Source organism: Strigops habroptila, chromosome 6 (assembly GCF_004027225.2).
Source record: "Strigops habroptila isolate Jane chromosome 6, bStrHab1.2.pri, whole genome shotgun sequence".
NCBI classification, from domain to species: Eukaryota; Metazoa; Chordata; class Aves; order Psittaciformes; family Psittacidae; genus Strigops; species Strigops habroptila.
In genome coordinates, this window is record NC_044282.2 from 41,589,592 (window position 1) to 41,613,843 (window position 24,252).

At 38.6% G+C, this 24,252-nt stretch overlaps 1 protein-coding gene across 5 annotated transcripts in view; it reads right to left on the reverse strand.

The window, feature by feature from the left end:
• ARHGEF10 (Rho guanine nucleotide exchange factor 10) overlaps positions 1-24,252 on the reverse strand; it is a 115,011-nt gene that overhangs the window by 77,837 nt on the left and 12,922 nt on the right. For 2 of the 5 annotated variants that reach the window (XM_030489806.1, XM_030489809.1), the window contains exons 3-7: positions 6,728-6,898; positions 5,134-5,424; positions 3,961-4,027; positions 2,665-2,744; positions 1,494-1,550 (exon numbers count right to left, since the gene is read on the reverse strand). In XM_030489806.1, the coding sequence (XP_030345666.1) occupies positions 1,494-1,550; positions 2,665-2,744; positions 3,961-4,027; positions 5,134-5,424; positions 6,728-6,898 (666 nt within the window). The remainder of the gene's footprint in view (positions 1-1,493; positions 1,551-2,664; positions 2,745-3,960; positions 4,028-5,133; positions 5,425-6,727; positions 6,899-24,252) is intronic. The other 3 variants (XM_030489807.1, XM_030489810.1, XM_030489808.1) reach the window with 3 other exon arrangements.

A 24,252-nucleotide genomic window follows, 5' to 3' on the forward strand; every position in this document is an offset into this window, starting at 1 on the left:
TAAAACATTGCAAGAATCAAATGAAAATGTCACTACTTCCAGAAGAACAGACCAAACTAATAAGAAAAATGTTACATTAATATTTTACAGCTTTTCATTCCTTCAATTCCACCAACCACTAGGAGTCTCCCAAATCTGCAGGTTACCTTGCCCATAATCCAGTCTAATATTGAAGATTTAAAAAGAGAAAAAATGCATACTCAAAAGAAAAGCTGACTTATTTTACACATCCATCTAAAACCTCAATTCTGTGACTTAAAAACTACATTTTTACCAATAATAATATTTTAATATTAATTGTCTTTATAATTATCACAGACAAATATCCTTTAATTTGGAAGAATCAGATCTTCAGAAATTTTTTAAACCTCCATATATATCATACTGTCCTTAAAGGACACTTACTGAAGAAAACATTTTAGTGGCAATCTAGCACAACAAATAGTCGTGCACCATAGTAAATAAATCCTGACTGAGGAGCAACAGTGCAATGATATCCCTGCCCAGAGCAGTGCAGCCCACTGAGGGATCTTCCAGTAATAAGGCACAAATTTAACACAATGTCTTCAAATAATAAATGAAACAAATTTCAGTAATAATTTGTAAACCGCCTTGCTTGAACACCACTAAGGACAAGAAAATGTTACAGCTTTAAAAATATATACAGTTTTCATACAAGCAAGCTTAAGTGTTTTCTTGAATCAGTTTCAGTATCATATACCTACCCCCCCTGAGAGCAAGTAGACACTGAGTTCCTAATAAGCCAATCCACTCAAACACATCAGTTAGTAGCAACCAATCTTTAAGCATAGTTTTCTCTATAACCAAAAACTGAAAAACAAATCTGAGCGAAAACTCAATGAAATAAGCTTTTTGAGCCCCAGATCCACCATTCCCAATAAAGGTAAAATCTTGGCTCCAGCAACTACTTTAAGAACTATTTTGTCCCTTCCAAAATTGGTCACACTATCAGGGGCTGGACCACTTCCAAGTTGAAATAAAACATTTCTGTAAAGTCACATTCAGGATGGTAAACAGCCATGCTTCCATCTATCAGGTATTTTTATGTTGAAGGGGAACATTCAAGAAAGAAGCAGTTCTCTCTACAACCACGACAATGATGCATTATCATACATTATTTAGCTATTTAAAACATCCTTTTCCTACCTACCTTGCTGCCTTTAGGTCACTACAGCTACAACACCCAAGACTGTAATTCTCTAATATATGGAATATTCAGGCATTTAGGACAGTATCTATAGAATAAAGTGCAGTTAAGCCTCTGAGAAGAGTGCTACATGAGACCTGCTGAGATAAAGGCTTTCAAGAGTTAGTTTAATTCTGAACTTAGTAAGATCTACTGATTATTGACAGAGTGTTAATTCCATTTACATATATTTTAGGTACTTAATGAACGCATCTATTGAGTATACACACACATAATTCTATATTACATTGCTTTCAACATAGGCTATATTACAAAGACCTCAAACCTGGTTCAGAGTCTGAATTTTCTTTTGGCACATCATCGTAAATTACTTCATCTGGGTCTAAAAGTAGAATAGAAAAAAAAAAAACAAAACAAAAACAAACAACAAATGAGAACCCCCCTGGAATTTTAATGGGACCAACAAACAGTGTTTGAGAGGCATTTGGACAATACCCTTAATGACATGCCTCAGCTTTTGGTCAGCCCTGAAGAGGTCAGGCAGTTGGACTAGATGATCATTGCATATCCCTTCCCACTGAAATATTCTATTCTAAACGATTGTGGTTATATGGGCATATGTGAACACAATGGAGATACAACTCATTTCCCACTAGCATTTGCTAGTACATTTAATCATCAATTCAAATAATACAGTAAACACAAAAAACAGTGTAAGGAATTTGTGAAATTTCACACAATTTTATCTGCATTGTTTATTATGACCTTTGGTAGCCTGAAAACAGAAATCCACTTCAACAGCAAACATTTCTTTCTCCTTTTACAGCACTATGTTATGTTCTGTGCTTGTCGAGGGCTGCTCAATGCCTTACTAAATGGCTGTAGAGAAGCTGGAATAGACTTTTTTTTTTTTTTAAAGAACCAAAACTAAATAATGTAATGATCGCTGTAACACATAAAGAGGTAGAATAAGGATGCAAATTCTTCAGTCACTTCAAGTGACATGTAAGATAAACCTCCAGCCCAGTGGAAAGAGCAGAGAACAGGCAGGATAACCTGCCCTCCTACCACATGGTCTCTCTTTTGGTTTAAAGCACAGCTGCCAGCCAAGGGCACACATCAAGAAAAAGTATCAATTCCTTCCTTTCTACCTTCTCCAAGAATTTATTTACCAATTATTGCATAAGAACAATTTCATATACAGTCACAGAGCAGACCCCGAACTGGAGCAAATTTCCACTGTACACGTATTGATGGAACCAAATGATTTCCTCAAGACAGTGATGAATGATTCCAGACTTGAAAGAACACTCCACGGAAAAGTAAATGTTACCTTTATTCTCAAATACACACTTCTATTACGTCGTATGTTTTAACTGGTATAACTTGGCTCTGGAACATGTATGTGTGCATACAGATACACAAGCATATTAGTTGATCACAACTTAAAACTGACATTCTCCCGTAGTTGTACTTTGGTGCTCATTGATACTTACTTTCCATCCATGCTGTATTTGCAGGATCTGCAACCCACTTGGCCAGTGCATCATCCTCTCTCTTTGCCTGGTTATCTTCACTTGAAAAAAAGGCCATAAAATAAAAACATTAAAAGCTACACCACAATGTTTTCAAACAACTGTGAAGACAAGACAAATATCTTTCTGCCTTCCAGTTCCCACTTTGGGGCTGCTGATTACTAAAAAACGCTGCTGCAGCATGTAATTAGAAGATTATTAATCTATTCTATTTAACAGTCTGTCAACTTTAGCGAAGGAATTGAAAACACTTCCCTTCCCATCTCAAGAAGTATTTTGCTTCCGAGTTCCTCTACCAGAACACAGAAAACTCCCTCTTAGAAAGCAGTGAAGTGAGAGCTGTTCTTTCACTTCAAATACAACTAAAGATTTTCTTGGCTACATCAGGGGCAAATGGGCTTAACAAGACTGCTCTCTTCCTCTGGTTGATGCTGGTGAGGCTGAACCTGCAGCAGCACATCCAGTTTTGGCTTCCCAACACTCACCTTCTAGAGAGCTGTGGAGAAATTGAAGCTACCTCTTTAGAAACTATGGAGTTGGGGACTAAAGCATATGGCCTACAAGGAAAGAGGTGGAAGACATGAGCATATGGCCTACAAGGAAAGAGGTGGAAGACATTTTATTTAATCTGGCGAAAAGGATGCTATGGGGTGATTCAACAGCAGCTACAACTATCTGAAAGAGAGCTACAGAGGTGATGCAGTCGCGGTTTGGGTTTTTTGGTTTGGGCTTGGTTTTGAGTTTTGGGCTGGGTTTGTTGGGGTTTTTTTCAGTGCCAGATGATACACAAGTGGGAATGGTCAACAAACTGCACATTGGAAGACTTGGTTTGGACATTAGGGAAAAGCGCACCAAAGGGTAGTACAGCAGGGAAGACTGCCCAGGAAAGGTGCAACATCTATATCCTTGGAAGTTTTAAAGGCTCAGCTACCAAAGCCATGGCTGATCCAATGAAGTATTGGCAGTGGTCCTTCTGAAAGCAGCAGGCCACACTAAAAGATCTCCAGCAGCCTGTTGCAGCTGACATTGCTATGACTAAAAATTAAACCTAGCTCCTTCAAAAATGTCATGCACGGTTATACATACGAGACCTCAACCAGTGCTGATTTTGGTACACAGCTAGAGTTACAGAGTTAAGAAAAAAAAATAAACAAACCTGGAAGGGTCACACAGTAAAAATAAGATATTTATCAAATATAAGCTTTCTTAGGACTTGAAGTTTTACAGATAGTTAAAGCATGCTGAGTTGGCAATCACCTGTTTTGAGGCTCCTCTGAGTTTACAGAATTATAATGACATTCTTCAGTTGCTGACTGCGTACCTGCTCAGTAGAAAAAAAATAAATCATCGCCAAAATGCCAGCATGGTTCAGATGGTATGTTTTAGCATAAGAAACTGATTTTACTAGTTCGTTGCTAATGAATAATCTACTTCTACACAAGATTTAGAAGTTTCTTCACACAATCCATTTTTGCAAATGAAAGAATTCAGAGATGTAGCAATTTGGTATAAGAGCTGTTAGGAGGAAATTACCATGTCTGATGCATTTAATTCTAACCTCTCAAACATATATTCCTCTACAGGTAATAACAACCATACAAACATTTGCTTTTATTTGCCAATATTCCTGGTGGTGGTAGACAGCAAAGGTTGTACTGAAAATACAAGAAATAAAGGGGGAGGGGGGGGAAGGCAGGATATGGGGAGCTTTCTGTTCCTCCTGCTCTCTTGAAATTAAGTTGTCAGCTTTGCAAATTCTGGTTACAAAATAGGCGAGCGTTCCTGTTTCTGTAATAATCCACAGGACAAACACAGTTTGTCAAATCTTCAAGGAAAAGTCCCACAGCAACATTAAATCCACAAGGATTGGAAAATAAATAAGCAAACAGAAGTGCATATAGAAAAGATAAAAGGGACAGGATCTCTGCCAGGACCTAGATCAAGCATGGTAAGGTGGGAGAAGAAACCATTTGGCCTGAACACTGAACTATGGCTCTGGAAATTATTTCATTACATTAAAACAGAATTAGCATTAATCATTCTTTGTGGCAAAGTAAGATAGGAGTCCTCCCTTGTACTATGTGTTGTAATACAGTGCTGGCAAAACAAACCCTTAAAGAAGGGTTGAAGCAGAACTGACAGCATACATTTGTTTTTTTCTTATGCATCTTTACTTGGGTATCTCAACCCTAGTACCGCAAGCAGAGTCCTGTAGACACTCTCTTTTTTTTAATAAACTGACATTTTTCTTTGGAGTCTGACAGGAAATTTTAATGCATACTGCAAGATAAAGTTCTTTTTCTATTTTGACACAAAATCTTCCCCACATATCCAGGCTGAGTGCTACACAAGCATTTACTAAACAGCACAGGCACCTGAACTTAAACAAGGATTCCCCTTCAAATAAAGTAAGGTGGGTAAGCATAGTACCTTCTTCTTCTACAGAAACACTGCGTATTATGACAGGACTGGAGTATGCTGGGAGTATCAAAGGTAAATTAGATGGCACAGCATAGCCACAGGGGACAGGAACAGAATATCCACCGGACAAGTTTGGACTTGCACATTCATCTTGAGGACTGGGTTCCGGAGATGAAGATGGATCTTTGTCGTGTATTGGTGAAATATTTATGACCGAGTAGGGATTGACTTTGGCTGGAGTGCCTTCTGCAACAGGTTCTGATGTTCGCAGCTTCTCACTGTTTTCTAAATTATCAGCCCCTTTAGTTGAAAAATCACACAAAAAATTAATATTTTATTTCTCATACCTGCTCAAGCTGCTTAATATCGCTCTTTGCAAATACCCTAAACACTGATATGATCCTTACTATACAAGTTGCTTTCAATAGGCAGACTCATAGAATTCCCACACAGTAGGGCTATGCTCCCCATTTTACAGATAAGGAATGCAATAGCAGGTAAACAAGCTGGGTTACAAGCATGCCTATGGAAAAACAATAACTGGCCTCTGAATCCTGAATAGGAGGATTTCTGACAACTCGTCAAGGTCCTCTTGTGCTTATCATAAGCACATGGCTCAAAACAGCCTTAAACCCTGAAGGTTAAAATCTGGATTCTAGATTAATTTGGATCTTATAAACAGAAATACAAGAAACATTCTAGGAATAGCCACGAAGAGAGAACAAGTTCACTAGAGGGACACTCCTCAAAGAACAGGCCTTAAAATTCTCTGTTAAGAAAAGGGGAAAGAAAATAATTTTTTCAAGTTTTCCACTTTGAAAATAAAATTTCTGGCATTTCTTGAGATGAACTGAGGTACAGCAGAACCAAAGGCCTCTCTGAAGCAAACTGCAGAATTGCGTCTCAAGTGATCAAAGTTTTTGAGCTATAAGTACAACTTCATAAAAAGGCAACAAATTTTCATGGAAAGGTGGTATTTAAGTTCCAGACAAACTGCGTAGTCACCTGAAGAGTTATCTATCTTTAACTGCCATGAGCACAAATGACTCTGCTTGCAAAAGGAAATTGGATCAAAGTCAGCAAAAATAGGCGGTAGTCAATTTGAGCAGAATACAGCAATTTCCAGACTACACCTCAGCACTGAGAACATCTGCATGTGTTGTAAGAAATATTTTAATAAAATAAGACTTCTTCTTATGAACAAAAATCATACATTCAGACTCCATTTATTTTTATGTATGTCATCTTAAGATCAGCAACCAGCAAGCTTAGCTGTGAAAGCAGCTTATCTTGAGCCATCTCTATAACATTAGAGCTGCAAGGGCATAAAGTTTTCCTGTAGCATGACACTGTGACTGAGACCAATCTATTCACTCAGATGCCACACTCGGATGGGAAACCTCACAGGAATTGCATGTGATGGTCATTTGCCTTGCCAAATCTACTATAAGTGTAACCAGCAGGAATATTCAGAACACTTGTATGGTATCTCCATGGAAACCTCTTCTTACAAGTAATTTTACTGCATTGTCAAGAAAAGACATCCTATAATCAGTCTTGACTGTTTATCCTAATGGAGGCACAGCCTAACAGCCTGACTTACCTGTGGCATTAGCCTCTTGGTGCTCTGTGTTATTTCCAGGACCAGCAGGAAGTGGCACAAGGGCTTGCCTGTCTGCTTCTGGTATCTCATCTCCACTGTCAAAGTCAAACTGCTCTCCCTCATCCTCCTCTTCAGCATTTGTACCCGTGGCTTTTGGTTCATGCTCTAGAACTGTGCAAAAGGATACGCTGTCAGTTGTTTGCTCTTAATAATGATTTCATGGGACCAGTAAGCATTCCACATTACAAATAAAGCTTATACAACGAGCCCTTCAATTTTCGGGTTACTGCAACAGAACAAAAGCTCCTTGACACGTTGATAACCTCATACAGCTTTCAATAAATCCTTTAGTGTAAACAATTAAATGACTTGGAAAACAATTCAGAAATGATAATGCAAATACACTTGCTTTTGCCATAATGAACCAAAAGCAAAACACTTTTAAAAAAACACTTAAGTAGCTGATTCTTTAAACAAGAAAAGTTCACAGATCAATTTATTTGTACAGGGACTTTGAGACTTTATACTTCATGTCATTTTTCCTTTCCAACTCTAACTTCAAAGTCTATTATTTCTTAATAGTGTCAAAATGACAGTAACAGTAACTTTCTTCATACACATCATGAGACACCAGCAGATTGGTTTTCCTACTCCAACCTGAGACAGTTTTAAACCTTACGCAATATGCCATTAGCCCTGTTACCACACACAAGGTGCACTTCGTTGGAGGTAGGGGGATTGATTTTTGCAGTTCTTACCTTTGAAGAAGTAAAGGCTGAAATAGTTATACTCTAATACTGTACAGGAAGTGGGAATGTGGATGGGGTTTTGTCTTTGCTTGTGAAGACCCTGCAGCACAGATTTGCCACTGTACACTGCTGGGGAGCAGGAAGAAGTGCCGGGCAGTTCCCCTCTGTGCTATTGTTCTTAACCACAGGAGCCTGGAGAACCATGCAGATTTAAACCCCCTCACTGCTTTACCTACCACTGTTTTTGCCATGCATTCACAACACAAGAAGCCTGCTCACAGCATCCAAAGCTTCTTTCAGAGGCACAGCACAGAGGAGGCATAGGCAGACAAGCTGCAAGGAGGGATGCCCAAACCCACTAGCCTCCTCCCTGCTTCCAGAAGCCCTCACTGCAGCTCCCCAGCACAGACAGACTTCATCCATCCCTCCCTCCTTAGACCTGCCCCAGCTGCTTCTCCTACCTTCTGGAGGAGAAACTCTTACTAGAGGTCCCCATGAGGCAGAAATGTCATCTAAGGAAATTTTTTTGGTCCAGCTGACCTTCCTCTCAAGCTCTTCCTCAAACCCATGATCAATACCTAGCTTTTACAAGGGTGTTAAACAATGTATTTAAAGTGTTAGAAAAAAACCACATAACTATAGCATAAAAATATGTGTTAAAATAAATATGTAAATACACCAATAAGTTACAAAAATATACGTGAAGTTGACAGGGTTTCCCCCACCCCTCTTCGTGCAGCACAATATGAAAAACAAAGTCTTCAAAGGACAACTGGGTCTCCTAAGTCATGATGATATTATCAGCTATTCTACTATCCAGGACACGTTTTGTACCTTTATGATAAAACCCACACAAACCACAGCTCTAGGCTGCTTAGATTGTCATGGTAATCAGCATTCCTGCCAAGGCTTCTGTTTCTTCAGGCAGGCTGAGCCAGCATATTTTATCACAGCCACAAATAACAAGATCTTTCATGCAGCCTCTCTGCAGGAGAAAAAGTGAACTAATTGCAAAAATACTAAGGAACAAAAAAGGGGTTATCCTACATTTATTGTCATGTTTTATGGCTGAGGCAGCAGGACATTTAATTAAATTTTAATGCTTTTTAAAAATCCTTCTGTACAAAGTCAGCCTTTGGATTAAGTCTTTTCATTTTTGCCTTTGTCCAATAGCTAGCTTTTTTTTCGTGAAAGATGCAAAAAAATCCTGCAGAGCTCTTCCAAATGATTCAAGATAATCACAGCATTCTTCCCGATTCAGCATCCATCTGAGTAGATTGTACTACTTGCTGCTTGACAGTAAAGGGAAAAAGAAAGAAAAAGGGGGTGGTGGTGTTGGTTTATTTCTGTTGGTTTGTTTGTTTTCAATTACTTTATTTTCAGTATGTCTGCATACTTCAAATTTGGAAAACGCAAACCTGTGAAATACTAAGTTGAGCGCTTTTTGTGATTACCAGCGTGTGAAATGTTGGTTAGTCATGCAGACAGGGCAGATAAGTAGGTAGATGGCAGTCACAAGAAAGTAACAGCCACAAACCCACAACTTTCCAGGTATATGCACTGCTATCTGCCACTCCTCTCACTGTACTATATAAGTGAACCACAGCGGCAACCACTTCAAATACATAAAGTAGCACTGTCTGCACTTCATATGGTGGGAGGAGGGGGAAGATGAGGTTACGGGAATGAGCTGATTATTTCTGCAGGATTAGGCCATTTAGGACACTGGGGTATTGCTGAAGCAAGGCTCAGCTGAGAGCCATGAACCCACTGGAGGTGAATTTTAAACATCAGCAAAAGAAAACGCATGTGTGCTTACAAAATATTTGAGCCACACAGGGAAAAACTGCAGGAGTAGCAGGCACCTCTGAGCTAGGTTAGGGAGCTTCTGGATCCAAGCACTCCCTTAGGGCATATAAGGGTAACTTAGGTATCAGACACCAGATAACTCTCTACTTCAGCACTTTTACACGGATAAAATTCCCCAGGCAACTCAAGTCCAGTGCAGGGCCATTTGTCAGAGACAGACAAGACCTGCTACTGGCAAGAAAAGGTAATTTGAGATACTAAAAGCAAAAGGAATGACTCAGGACCCAGGAGCAAAGCCTGGGCAACTGATGCACAAATATCCTTCAACACGCCCAGCCCCCCATTCTCTGTAAAAAAACAACCAACCCATATTTTATGACTGTGGGAAGAAATCTTAACATACGAATAGATTTTCTCAACTTGGATAATTGAAGATGCCACCTAATTTTTTCCTGTTATGGCTGTTAATTCTGCCCTGGTTTTTTTTATTCAGAAACATTTACTTTGCATCATGAATCAACAAGATACAGAACCCTGTAGCTGGGCACAAAAGCCTGAAAATATCTCCTAAATTGGATCACTGATGGGACAGCGGGTTAAGAGTACAAAACAGACAGAAAGAGAGATAAATTCTGTTCTCAGATTGCATGTCCTTTAGAAAGGGCAGACTGGAGACAAATACCCTCAAGTTCAGAAAGTTTTAAAACTGTATTTCAGCTTTGCATCACTTCTGCATTTGCTTAGTTCTGCAGGTATGAACCTTAACCCTTTAAATTTACTGATCCCTTCAGTCTCATACATTATAAAAATATTATTCTTTAAGCATACTATTTCATGAGTGAAGAAGTATTTTCATAACAAAAATAAAGCGGGGTGGGCAGCTTTTTGCTTCAACTGAAGAGGTGCTCAGCACTGCAGATAAACACAGATCATGTCATACATCTTGCAAAATTTCATGCTCATGAAGAAATCCCCACTTCTTCCAACCCTTTACCTGTAAATCAAAATGATCAACCCAAAAAGTGCATTTCCAGGCAACTGTGCTTGCAGAGGAAAACTGTGGTGAGGGGAATTCCCAAAGACAATCCCTCCTCCCCAAAGTCACATAGACGACAACAACTTTTTTTTTTTTAATCCGATTTTAAAATGCACTATTTTTTTTGCCAAAGTAATAATCAGACTGCTTGGCATTACAGAGTCTACCTGGAATTACTTTGAATAATCACATTAGTTACTAAAAATCCAATTTGCCCTTTCTCCACTACTCACGTCCTCAACTTCACATGTGCCAAACAGAGCAATGAGAATACAATAACTGATTAAACTTTTTCATCTTATGCCAATGCAATTCTGCAGCATTTGCTTTGCTAATGCTTCAGGGAAATTATTGTGTTTCTAAAAATTTCTATGTGGAGTTTTAAAGCATGAAAAAAAATATCTCGTATAATGGAAAACGTTCCTTCAAGTTCAATTAAGTGTGAAAGTGCAAGTTTAGAAAATGGAATATATACTCTCATAATTGTTAGCACAACACACGGATTTATGAGGTTTTTCTGTGGTATGTTATTTGAAGAAAGACTTTCTTAAGCTTACTTCAAAACCAAGCTAATTTAGGCTGTGTTTACAGAGACCTGCTGGGGTATAAGCAAATTTAAACAAAAATCTGCCAATTGTAAAGCATTCTTTGCACCATCTGTTTTCCCAATCACTTTCCTTATATTATTTATACTTCAATGTAATACAGCTAAAGAGTTAGAAAGTGCCATTAATTTTAAAGCTGAGATTAAGCTAGCGAAGCTTCAATAGTAGTTTTCTTCAACAATTTAGAGAAGTAAGATAGAATAGCTCTGCACTTATCAAGTGCACTTTGAATACAGTGCAATCACAGCAGGGGGGAAATAGGGGGAAGCATCCTAAAACTGTCCTCCCTTGCAATTGTATAAGTCAGAGATGATCCTCAAGAAGTCAGCTGAATTTCTTCCCTGGAAAACCACAATAAAGGAAGAAAGAAACAGAACCCCATGCATGAACAGTTCAGCAGTTTGGAGCACAGTAACAACAAACCTGGAAGCCCTAGAAATAGCCAGGCACACTGCCATCAAAGAATATGAATATTTTATGTTACATTTTAAGGTTTGAAAGATATTGAAGTAAGGCTTCTGTATAATTAGGAATGTCATCCTTGCGATCAGTTGTAGTCCCTTTTTTTTTTATTAAAGTTAGCAGGGAACTATGGAACAAAAAAAGGAAATTCATCTATTAGATTTGAAAGAATCCATAATAAACAATTTTCTAAAGACTACAGGATATGGCAAATATGCATGTTCTCAAAAAAGAAAACTACTTTTCCTTTTTTCCATCTACCAGTCACTGTTCTTCCGACACACTTTTGGTGTTTTGGGGGGAGGGGATGGGGGGTGTCCCTCTAAAGTGTAATCTAGTTTGTATATTCACCAAACGTCAAGTTTTCTTTTTTTTCCTTCCCCTAATGACAAACATTTTTAGTCACTTTTACCATATCACCACATTACACTGACCAATGAAGAAAATCAGTGCTTCAGATGAAAAACACCTTATTATTATTTAATGGAAAAATATTAATACAATAGAAGCTAAGCAGACTGGCAGGAGCTGCTTGTTCTTATTCCAAAGTGCAGTTTTAAAACATCTATCTTTTTTACTCATGTATTTTGGATTGCAACAAGACACTTGGGACTGCATGGACTCACCTTGCTTTAAACTAAATTCCCCAAATATTTCAGCTTCCTACAAATTCTTGAGTATCTTGAAATATGCAGAACTTTTCAGTTAAAAAAAAAGAAAAAGAAAAAAAGATAAAATGTTTACTATCTCAGAATATTTTTAGGTATTATAAATTTTGATAACTTACAGAGATTGCAAATCAAAGCAAACAGCCACGCATATCAATCTGAGTGCTTATTTAACCTTGATACATTCCAGAGATATCTCAGGTGAGATACGCTTGCCTTTTCAGACCCCTATTTCTAACGGGCTACAATCTGCCCAGCTTTTTATGTAGCATGAGAGGCACTCAATAAAAATAAGAAATGGAAGTATGCAGATACCACAAAATAACTTAATTCTTAAAGTTATCATTACTCTTGTAAAACTAACCATTTGGGGCCAAACATACCACGCTCACTGTGCTTCATGATGAATGGGCTCTCAAGCTCTTCATGTTTTATTTCAGATGAAATTTTCTAACAGAGGCTTGGCGTTTGCCAGGAAGATGAACCTTGTGCTAGGAATACTCATGCCTGCAGAAGTTCCCCATTTTGACCAACTTGTAAACCTCTGGAAAATGTGGTTGATTCATATTACAGCAGGAACTTGCAAAAAGGTTTTAAGAGACTTGATCACCACTTGGACAGCTTCTAGTTTCAACCAGCTTTTTAGCACTGACGAGACTGCATTCCTACAGCTAGAAAGTAACGTGGTATTGTCTACCCACTCACATCTCCCACTTGTGATCACTACTTCTTCAGTATCAGGAGAGGAAGCTGAAGTTAAATAACAGAATTATCACAGACTGGTTTGGGTTGGAAAGGACCTTAAAGATCATCCAGTTCCAATCCCCCTGCCATGGGTAGAGACACCTTCCATTAACCAGGTACTCAAAGCCCCATTCAGCCTGGACTTGAACATTGCCAGGGATGGGGCAGCCACAGCTTCTCTGGGCAACCTTTGCCAGTGCCTCATCACCCTCACAGAAAATAATTTTTTCTTAATATCTGATCTAAATCTACCCTCTTTCAGTTTAAAGCCATCCCCCCTTGTTCTGTCACTACATGCCCTTGTAAAACATCCCCTCCAGATTTCTTCTCCAAGCTGAACAAACCCAGCTCTCTCACTCTGGTACCCACATCTCTCTTCTGCCCTTCCCCAAATGACAGCTCTACCAGCACCTGCGCAGGGAGAGGGGTGAGGTATGCAGGGTGATGGGGCAGAGCGGGAGGGACCCCATAAGAGCAAGGCTGGCTTTTAGGAGCAAGTGCTCCTGCAAACACTGCCCTTCTCTCACACTTCAAGTCACAGCATGACATTTGCCACGTACCACTGGCATCCATAAATCAGCTCCTCACACAGTCACACAGGTAGAAAGCATCCTTTTTCCCAGGGAGAAGAAACATCTAAAGCAACACTGTATACAAACACACACAGGTGAGCACTCTTCCCCTTGGAAGCAGACTGGAGCTAAGGACTTTCATTCCCCTTTCACTTGCAGTTGTGCTAAGCTGGAGCCGCGGGAAACCCAGGTCCCTGGGGTAGAAGCACGCTGCTAACTACACACAGCTCCTGCTCGCATCCAAGGCATGACCACAACATCAGCGTTACAAGTCTCTGGGGAAAACAGCTACAGAAAAAATACAACAAAACTAAACAGTACACATTCATGCTAAAAGTATTTCCAGTGATGGAAACAAAAGCAAAACCACATGAATTAGCAGGCTCTCCCTGCAAACAAACAACAAACAAGAAAGTAAAAGTGTCTCTCTAGTATTTCATAAATACACACATTACATACTAATTATGTTGTCAAGCATGCACAATGGATATTATTCTTCTGGATAAAAAACAAAACTCAAAATTGAAGTCAAAAGAATGATGAATCTGCCTGCTCAAGTACCAGAGAGAGACTGCTAACAAAAGCATGCCTAATACTAAAAAAAAAAAAAAAAAACAAAAAAACTTATTTCTTGAAACAAAGCCCAGATCCATGAATGTTAAGAAAGATTTACAAATACCAAAAACATTGCACCTTACAAACTACTCACACAACTAAAAATTGAGCATAAAGTTAGCTAAAAATTAAAATAATCAAGTTGGGGAGGGGGAACAAAAACCAGAAAACCAAACAAACCAAAATCAGAAGTCTGAAATAAAAAGATTAGATATGAACCAGGCTGCCCAGAGAGTGGCGGCAGCAGCAGCACCAGCAGACCTGTATTCCTTTAACTCCACAAGTTGTTTTTCGGTGCTGGCTATGCTACAATCAGAAAGGCTGCTACATAAAAATTAGCATTTCCTAACTATTTACTTCAACTGCCTTTATACTCAGTACACTGGTGACACTGGCATTGCTAGCCACAGCCAGAAATGTAGGCCAAGCCTGATCCTGAGCATGTCTTTTCCACCTCAGCACCATATTAGTAGAACCTGCCGCTAAAATTTCATCAAGAAGTGTTGCTGATGTGGAGCAACCAAAGGTCTTAAAAGGAGATGCTGTAAAGAAAGTATGTACAGCCATTATTTGGAAAACTGCATAAATACATGATAAATACCCATCTATGCTGAAAAACAATCATCCATAGTAAAGGCTATTAGCTTTCCATCAGTATAAAAAGGAATACAGATACACATAATACTTAATAGTACCAAGGTTACCAGTCTGAATTAGTATAAATGCCACCAGGCACCTAACATGAGGTATAGCAGTCAAAACACAAAAGCTACCTTTCTGTATGACATGTCTGTTGGTAGAAATAGGTGCTGATGATGCCCACATAGCCAAGCTCAGCCTCAGCTACTATGCATATGAACTGCTGAACTCACCTAGAACATGCTGCCAAATGGACAATCCACACAGGGAATGGGAAAAACACAGTTTTAATACAACAGAAATCAAACGGCAGAATGACTACAAAGTCATTGGGAAAATGAAGCATTCAACTCCAGCAGCGCAGGGATCGAGCATGTCGGCTAACCATAGCACACAAGTATCATGTGAAGCAAAGGAAAATTTTCTAGGAAATGTAGTTTTGACCACGTAGTTGATGTATTTGTGAGAAAACAAACATTTTAAAGGAAATTTCCACCAGTGGGAGCAGTCTGTCTTGTTTTTTATTTCTTCACATCTTCTAGCAGATATCATTTATCAGTACCTAGTTTTCCAAACAATTACTTTTTACATTGAAGCACTTACAGCTTAATGGTATGAGGAATATGCATTTTCCTAATACAGTCTGTTTCATTCTAATTAGCAACATGAAAGTGCTGTATCATCTGATAATACCTTGGACTGCAAAGACTGTAAGAGTAATTGGGAGTCCTGTGAAGCAGGAAGTGGCAGAAAGAGACCCTGGAGACCTAAAACAGGGAGTATGAGATTCCAGTTCTACGGAAAGAAAGCATAGAGTTCAGGTACACAAACTGTATATCATACTAAAAAGAGCTGAAACCCATTCAGAGCAAAAGCTTAAGTATCCCAGGCCTTGGATCACATCTAGTAACATCTTTCTACTAAGCTGACGCATTTTGGATATGAAGTAGCAAGAGATTTGACTTCATTTTTGGATCATGTTTGTTTCTCTACCTTGCCAGCAACTGTACATACTTCCCAGACTGAACCTTCAGTGACTTAGGCAAAGGGATGACTAAATTCTGGGTCATTTGTCCAGGCTGAACAACCCTTTAGCTAGCTATGTCAGAACTGAAGCACTGGCTGGCACTCCCAAAAGCAGCACTTTGAACACTTAAAAGCATCTAGCTTCCTTATCAGTATCGGTGGTGTTCATATGCTCAGCCTCCTTCTGTGGCAATGGCCCAGGCCAGGCTCAGAAGATACAGCTTCATGGATCAATTTGTCTTTTTAGACACAGTGCCACAGGTTCTTTTTTCCCCAAGAGTAACTCCATCTAACACTCCCAGAGCACTGCGCACAACCTGTTCACATGCTTAAAAATAACTTAGATGTAACTATTTGTGTTTTGTTCTCAATGTATTCTGAGCAAGGAAGCAATCTAGAAATCAACTTTTACAGCACTTACAGCATCTTCTACTATAGAAAAATTTATAGACTAGAACAGATGGTTGCGTCTTGTAAATCCAGAACAATATCGAAAATATTTTGGATTTCAGCTGGCTTCTCACCTAATCATTTCTGTTGTTATCCCATCACCCAGCAAATCAGATAGACTGATTTGTAAACAAAGTTTAATACATTTAAAGCTTGACAAATCCATTATCCCAGCAACTAATGGGGAGTTTTATAGCATCCCCTTTCTTTGCATTTGTTTTAATTATTGTTTTAATATGTCTTACTCTTCTTTGCCCTAACATACTGTAGTCCTGTTATATACCTGTGGAATTCAAGCAAACCCAAGAAAAGAGTAACTCTTACATCAAGACTCACTAACTGAACTCTCCAAAATTTACCACACCCTTTTAACACAGCTTCTACCAGAAATCCTATCACCTTAGACAACTCTGGCTTGAGCTGGGCAACGATGGTGTTTCCTTGAGACCTTTCAGTCCATCAACCTCAGAGTCCTTCTCATTGCTTCCTTTTGTTAGCCATCCAGCAGAAAGGAAGCCCTGTCCTGGCCCTAACATTGCCTGAAGACAACCACCATCACCAAACTTCATGATCCAGAGCTTCAGCCAGTCCACATGGAAGTCAGGGGGGAATTTCTTCCAACATGAAGAGTCTTCTTAAAAATTTGGCTGGCAAGTGTTCTTCATATGCAAACATGACTGGATCACCATCAGATATGCAGGTGGCAAAGAGCAATACCAGCCAAAGTTAATTTACTTCCTCCTTTCTCTGCAATCCAGCAGACTGCTAAGATCCTCCATACATGTTACACTGAACCAACTCACTGCTCCCAGAACAGCACTCGAGCTTCGCTTTGTCTCCCAAACACATACTGAACTGGGAAATACGGAGACTGGAAAGCCACCCACCAGCGTCAGCATTCCTGTGGCACAGGAGCACACATGTCCTTCTTCCAACCCCTGGAGAAAACTGTACCAGCATAACAGAAGACTCTTCACAGGAACTATTATACTTTCACCTAACCAAAGTTATTGAGCTTAACAACAGAATAACAATGAGATGTATTCCAGCAACAACCCTTCTTTGACAGACAAAATCACTTTCTGTATTCATTCTGAAGAATCTGTGACAAGGTCACATTTCCTGGAAAGATTGTTTCAATGAGGAATCAAAAAGAAAATCTATAGAGGCAGTTGGAGAGTTTTTCCAAAAAGGAAAAAGAAAAAAAGAAAAAACAAAAGAAAAAACAAAATTTTATCAAGTATGGTTTCCTCACATTGCTTGGCATAGTTTCAGTTCCTCTTTGCAGCAAAAGCAAGCAGCACCTAATAAATGTTTCATTCATCGATTCAGCCATTTTATTTAACTTTACATAACTTAAGTTTTTACTGGTGCTCATGAACAACTTAAAAAAATTCGAACAATGTGTAAAAATAGCTGATCTCTCTGTAAATTGTAAAGCAGAATCACTACAGAGGCTTTAGGCATGGTTAGTGAGTATTTCTGGGATCAGTGAAACAGAATTTTAAAAAAAAAAAAAAAACCAATACAAAATCTCTCAATTATTTGGCACAATCTATCCTGGCCAGTTAATAATGCTCAATAGGAGCCCTAAAAAGGCAACAGCAAAAAAGAAAAAATAATTCACACCTCTCCTTGTATGTTGGCTCACTGTTCGAAATTAAAATTGCAGAACTTAGCTTATACAAATACTCATTGAAATAATACCCAAAAATCAGTACAAATTCCTTTACAATTTGTATTTAAAGCAAACCATAGTAGTTACTCCAGACCAAAGGGCTGCAATCCCTTGGAAGCCCTTTATCTCATCATCAATTGCTCTTTTCAATCAACATGTCTGGGCCTTGTCCCTGCACACACGGCTAGCACCACCAGTAAGGCGACTTTACAGAGCAGCTGAGTGAATAGGAAAACACAATTGTAATTTACTATTCAGAAAGAAAACACCAAATACCATCAAAGGATGATATCAACCTCTCGGAAATCTATGACAGTAAATTATATTTGATCATTTAACACATTATATTCATCTAGCAAATATTTTACTGCATTACTTCAAAAAGAGTAAGATATAACTACATTTAAACTGTTTTCTCTGTAATGTTAAATACAGAAATAAGTTTTTAATTAATCTATTTTCTTTGTATGTCTTGTTTTTCCCAAGGCTCAAATACACTTAACTAGAAGAAAAAACACATAATTAAGAGTGATATGTGACACCATTGCTGCATTTCTGCAATGGGAATTTTCTTGTTACTCTTTGTTACACAGCTTGTCTGAATTGTCACATAAAATAATTGATCCTTACCTTAAACAATGCATTTTCCTTTATTTACTGAGAGAAATGTGATCTTCAGAAATAAATAAATTGTTCTGTTACAGATGTCAGACACCAACAAGCTACTGCCAGCTTGAAAAACAAGGGACCATTCATAACTACAATTCATATGCTGTTCTCATTCTTCTGAAATCTTGGCTCCCCTTTTACCATCATTTGTAACTGTCTGTATAATGGAAATAGATATCTAACAAACAATGCTGTTTAACCCAAGACCAACTCCTTTTATAGCTGCATTTTAATTTAAGCAGTGTTCTTATTTCAATCCTCCAGTCATAGTAAGTAACATCTTTTTATTTTACTTTAGTCTGAAATACAAACTTAGGTTCCCACAATGTTCTTCACTTCCATAAACTAAACTGTAAAATATACGCGTGCTTTTCTTGTCAATATTATAAAAGCCCCAATTGAACTGCCTCATCTCAGTCACAAAATTAGCTTTTTAAACAGTTAAAACCTAAATAAACTATGAGATCATTCACTAAACAGCACAAAAGGTAACTAAATAATATGAAAGAAATACATATGTGACAGAATAAAAAACAGTTTCCTTAGCCAAGAAATACAGTGTCTCTACAGCAAAACACAGCAGCCATCCAGCAACTCCTACTAGGGTTAACCAAAAATTTTTCCAAAGTTGTTGTTGTTATAATATGTAAAGTCATCCCAATGGGAACTCTTCTGAGAGTACAGTTGTTGCTACTTCACTCTTACCCGTAGACTCAGGCCAGACTTCCTTCTCAGGGACAGAGGAACTACAACTATTTTAGTGTTCCAGCACTGCCAGGCAAGTGACAAAAAATAACCACAGAAAGACAATCGCAGCACTTGATCACATACAGGATATCCAGATTTAAGTGCTTGGTCTCCTTGCTCTGTCTCAATGTATCAGGAAGAAAGAAGTACGCCACTCACAGCCCTAGAGAGCGGAACATTTTTATATAAAAGGTGTACAAACTGCTTTTATGATCAGTGTCTAGAAGATACCCTCAGTCTGTTTTCAGTTCAAAAGACCAATTTCATTCCATTGAAGAACAACTTAATCCCAAATTTTAGTAGAACAAGGTTTCTCACCTACTTTACCCACAGTACTGGGGACAGTAGTGTGGTTGAATGAACATCAGCTCTCCACTAGACCTGGTCTTTAAGGGCACCTCACACTTCCCAAATGAAGAGTTACAAGTGATTCTCTCTCAGGTGAAGAGAGTATTTGGCAGTAATATGAAGACTTTGCTATCAAATTAATTGTTACAATGTCCTTGTACGAACACTAAAATTTCAGTATTTCAGTAAAAAATTTTAATATAAATATGTTAATTTCCTATAAATAGGAAAAAAATATACCATTTGTTCATGATTCAAGAACTGTACCACGATGCAGCCATACTCCAAATCTCATTACTATATACTAGCCTACCTTGATAGACTCAATTATAAAACAAAGCTTAAAGCTTATTTTAGGTCTTGCAACTGTAAAAGGCAACTCTGTGTAGGACAATTGGGATGAATTCTTGGCAAGTATGTTCAGTAAGAGGAAAGACATCCAACATTTTCTTATACTTTTCATAGAGAAATCATAAAAGATGTAGTGCCATGTACCAGAAATAGTAAAACAGACATGTTCAGAGATGAAAATGCAAAACCAGAAGCGTATCTGACAGAGAGTACACCCCACCCCAGCTTCCCCCTTGGGCAAGAAGCTGTTTGTCAGGCATCCATCCTGTTGAGCAAACAAAGCTGGTTTTCCTTTTGAAAGAGGCCCGATAAACACCTCAAATCCATACTTAAAGAAAAGCACTTCCACTTTGCAAGATCCTAAGATGTTTTTCAAGTAAAGAGATGAAAAACAGCAAGAGAATGCATATCCTAATAAAGCAGTAATAGCACAAGCACAGGCCGTCACACATAAACAGTTGTAAACTAGTGCAGATTATTCCTCTGCAGGAGAAGCACAGTATGATTCCCAATTCTCAGAATCACCAGCTTTTTAATTCCTCCCTGCATAGTCTGCAGTTCACAGCATATTCTTTTCTTGTCTAAATGGGTTTGCTTAAGAACACACCATGACAGCAACAGATTACAAACCATTATAACTTACAGCTATGATAAAATTCACTGTTTTCATTTAGCTTTTAAAAAAATATTAATTTGTTGTGGTTGCTGATAGAGAAAACAAGAACCATCCTCTATTTTATTTCCCAAAATAGCCATGGAATTTTTTTTTTTTTAGAATCATAAAATGGTTTGGATTGGAAGGGACCGTAAAGCTCATCTAGTTCCAACCCCCCTGCCATATGCACGGACATCTTCCACTAGACCAGGTTGTTCAAAGCCCCATCCAACCTTGCCTTGAACACTTCCAGGGATGGGGCACATGCAGGACCTTGTACTTGGCCTTGTTGAACTTAATGAGGTTCACGCTGGCCCACATCTTGAGCCTGGCCAGGTCCCCCTGGATGGCATCCCTTCCCTCCAGCGTGTCAACTGCACCACACAGCTTGGTGTCATCATCAAACTTGCTGAGGGTGCATATTTGTGTCCATGTCACCAATAAGGATGTTGAACAGCACTGGTCCCAATAATGACCCCTGAGCAATGCCACTTATCAATGGTCTCCACTTGGACATCATACACTTTTATGTATGAAATCTTAAATACCAGAACTTTGTGCATAAATTTATATGCACAGACACACTAAAGAAGGGAACACAAACTAGTACTATCATCTCAAGTGTCAATTTTGGAAGTAGTTTTTTGGATTATCCTCCTAGTCAAGGAAGTCTTTGCATCTACCCCCATTCAGCTGCTCCTGGGTTGTTAACAAATAAATTCATTCAAAATATACAGAGAAAAATATCAGGGAATTTTTAATCATGGCTAGAAAAAGAAACTCTTTAAAGTAGCCTGGAGCAAGGAGCATAAGGGCATTAATTTTTCTAAAGTTACTCGGTACTTTAATTTGCTGTGGGGTAGGGGAATTAACTAGCACAGACTTGTCACTGCCTAGTTAACAATGCATGAATGGAATGTCCAAACAGCTATGAGCAGATATGTTATGTAAGCACAATAAATTAATTAAAGGTAAAATATGTTATTCCACTCCATTATTTTACCTTATGTAGTTTTTCCCAATCAAGAAGTGGCAGAAGCAGCCCCAATACTGACTTTAACTGTACCTTAACTTAAACAAGGTATAGATTCAGACAGTTATTGTTAATGAAAAGACATTATTTAACATTAATTTAATTGCATAGCTTTCATACACATTCTCACAATATCCCCATGACAAAGTTGAAGGCTTACCATTATTTTACCCCTTCATATACATTAGGATTGATACAAATAAATTTGTGGAATTGTTAAAACCACAGGAAACCCACTTGACAAGAATAAAACTGAGATTTACAGTGCAAGGTATACACCTGCAACTGGAAAAGAACCCATGCGACTTTCAACACTACAGCTAGATTTGCTGGACAACAAACAGGCAAAAGAAAAATTCCTGTGATGTCACAAGAAAAAAAACCCCACAACCAAAATAACCTAACAACAAACCCGCCCCCCCCCCCAAAAAAACCCCCAAAAAAAAACCAACCCAAAAAATAAAACCCAAACAAACACCACACCACACAAACACAAAACAGTGATTTCATCTGTGGCCCCAGGTCAGGCTTTTAAAATGATTATGTAAAAGTTAAAAATATTTTTTTTATGATGCTGGGTCCTGCACCCAGCACGAGCCTCATCCTCACTATAAGCCACAGTAACCTACCCATGCACCCACCTCTCAGATGGCACCGGCAGATACTGCTCATCCCTTCCGAGCAGAAACCATGGCTGGCCAGTGTCTATGCATGTCAAAAAATCCCTCAACCATTACAAACAAACCCCGTATGTTTCCTTCCTTTAATTGTTATGCGTATTTGTAGTTGTACTTGGCCCTGAAATCCTCACTTATTTTCCACCTGCAAACTGGCTCATGAGAACTACATAGAAAGTGAACTTTCTAGTGTATTTTAGTATAGTTGTTAAAATTTATATTCACTGATATTCCTCTTATTAATATGCTTTTTTAAGAGAGCTAGCAATGGTAAAGTAAAAAAACACAACATACAAGTTCCAATAGTTTCAGACAAAGCTTTTTCAGATGACAGGGAAAGCATCCATTGACACAAGATCAGGTAGAGTAGAATCTCAATTTATGTTAAGTAAATCATTTATTTAACAGCCTATTAAGGAGTGACATGTCTGAAGGTAAGGACACAATACACACAGCTCAGCATGTTGCAAATAGCTTTCCAAAGAAAGAACCTGAATTCTGGAATCATACTGAACTACATCACTCTGAATTTCTCTCAGAGTCACACACTGACATGCTGCACAAAGTTGGAGCTGTTGCTGCAATTATTAGCTGTCTTTGAAAAACAGCAGCCCCTGCTCAAGTGGAAATATTGATTCTTTAGGGAATCGCTCTTCCCCCACAGCACAATGCCTTGGAGATGAATTATCCAACAGAGACGGTTTCACAGTAAATGTCACTAAACAAAACAGAGCTAAATTCAGGGTTGTGACCACAAGGATTAGGATAAGGACAGGAAAAGCATTTTTGTCAAGAATAACCTCAATGATATCTCATTGAGGTTATTGACAAAACTGTACATAACACTGACCAGAAATCCAACCCATTAAAAGCTGATTTCACAACTTTCTGCTTCTTTCACATTCTCAATTTCCTAGGTAGCATCTAGCACAAGATCTCTATCTGTGGCAGTTTCTAAGCTAGAGAGAAAGCAGTTTTGATCTAAGATGGAAATTCCCAAACTCTTAACAACAAAACTAAGATAAATCCTTTCATACTTAAATGGCTTCACATTGGTATAAGTTCTGTGTGAACAGTAAGTAAATTGTCCTATAAGCAATAATGCATATTATTTTTATATATACACACGTATAAATATAATAGAGTGAAAGTCCATAAGTAATAATGTCGTATATAAGGGACAGATCAAAAATTTATGGGAAAGTCACTACCTGTACAAACTATGCTAGCAGCTTTACCAAAATAAGAACAGCTGTACTTGGTTCAACCACAGGTCTGCAAAACTCATGTCTCCATAAGCTTGTGCTTTGGGATGATCAGAACAAGCGTACAATACTTCTCCTAAGAAGTCTCCCAGCATCTAACTACCAAAAGCCAAATCCTTTTAAGACTTAAAATGCATAATAACAAGCACTCCATAAGGGTGTGTTTACAGGAAATCAAACAGGAAAAAATAGCCACATGCAATATTCTCCTAGAGGGAGCATAAACACCAAAGACAATGACAGAGTGTCTTTGTAGATCCTGCCTTTGTACCCTCTAAGAGCTGGGCCATGCCAGTGGCCATACAGCTACCAATATACAGAAGGCAAGGGGCACTGAGTACTAACTTTACAGAACCAGCTCCATAGTATACATAATACTCTCCCACAAATCTCTCCGTTCTGACACACAGAGGTTCAGCTGTGCATGCTTCCCCTCTGCTTCCCATGGGAATGCTTGCTGATTAGAGAATTGCAGCATTAGAAGAAGGTCCTTCAGCTACAGCCCTTAGCAGGAGTTGCCTGGATTAAGTATGCTTGGCCGAAGTAGCACCTGCCCTAACAGAAAACAACTTACCCCTCTCTGTCCCCTCAATTCAGGCTCCAAACTTGTCCAGGCATTTCAGACACAGGTCCAAAGACTTCACTTGTTTTTTCTCTACAGGGTACCACGTGCATGAACACTTGAGGCTGCCACAGCACACAACAAAGGTGTGATGATACGGTCCAC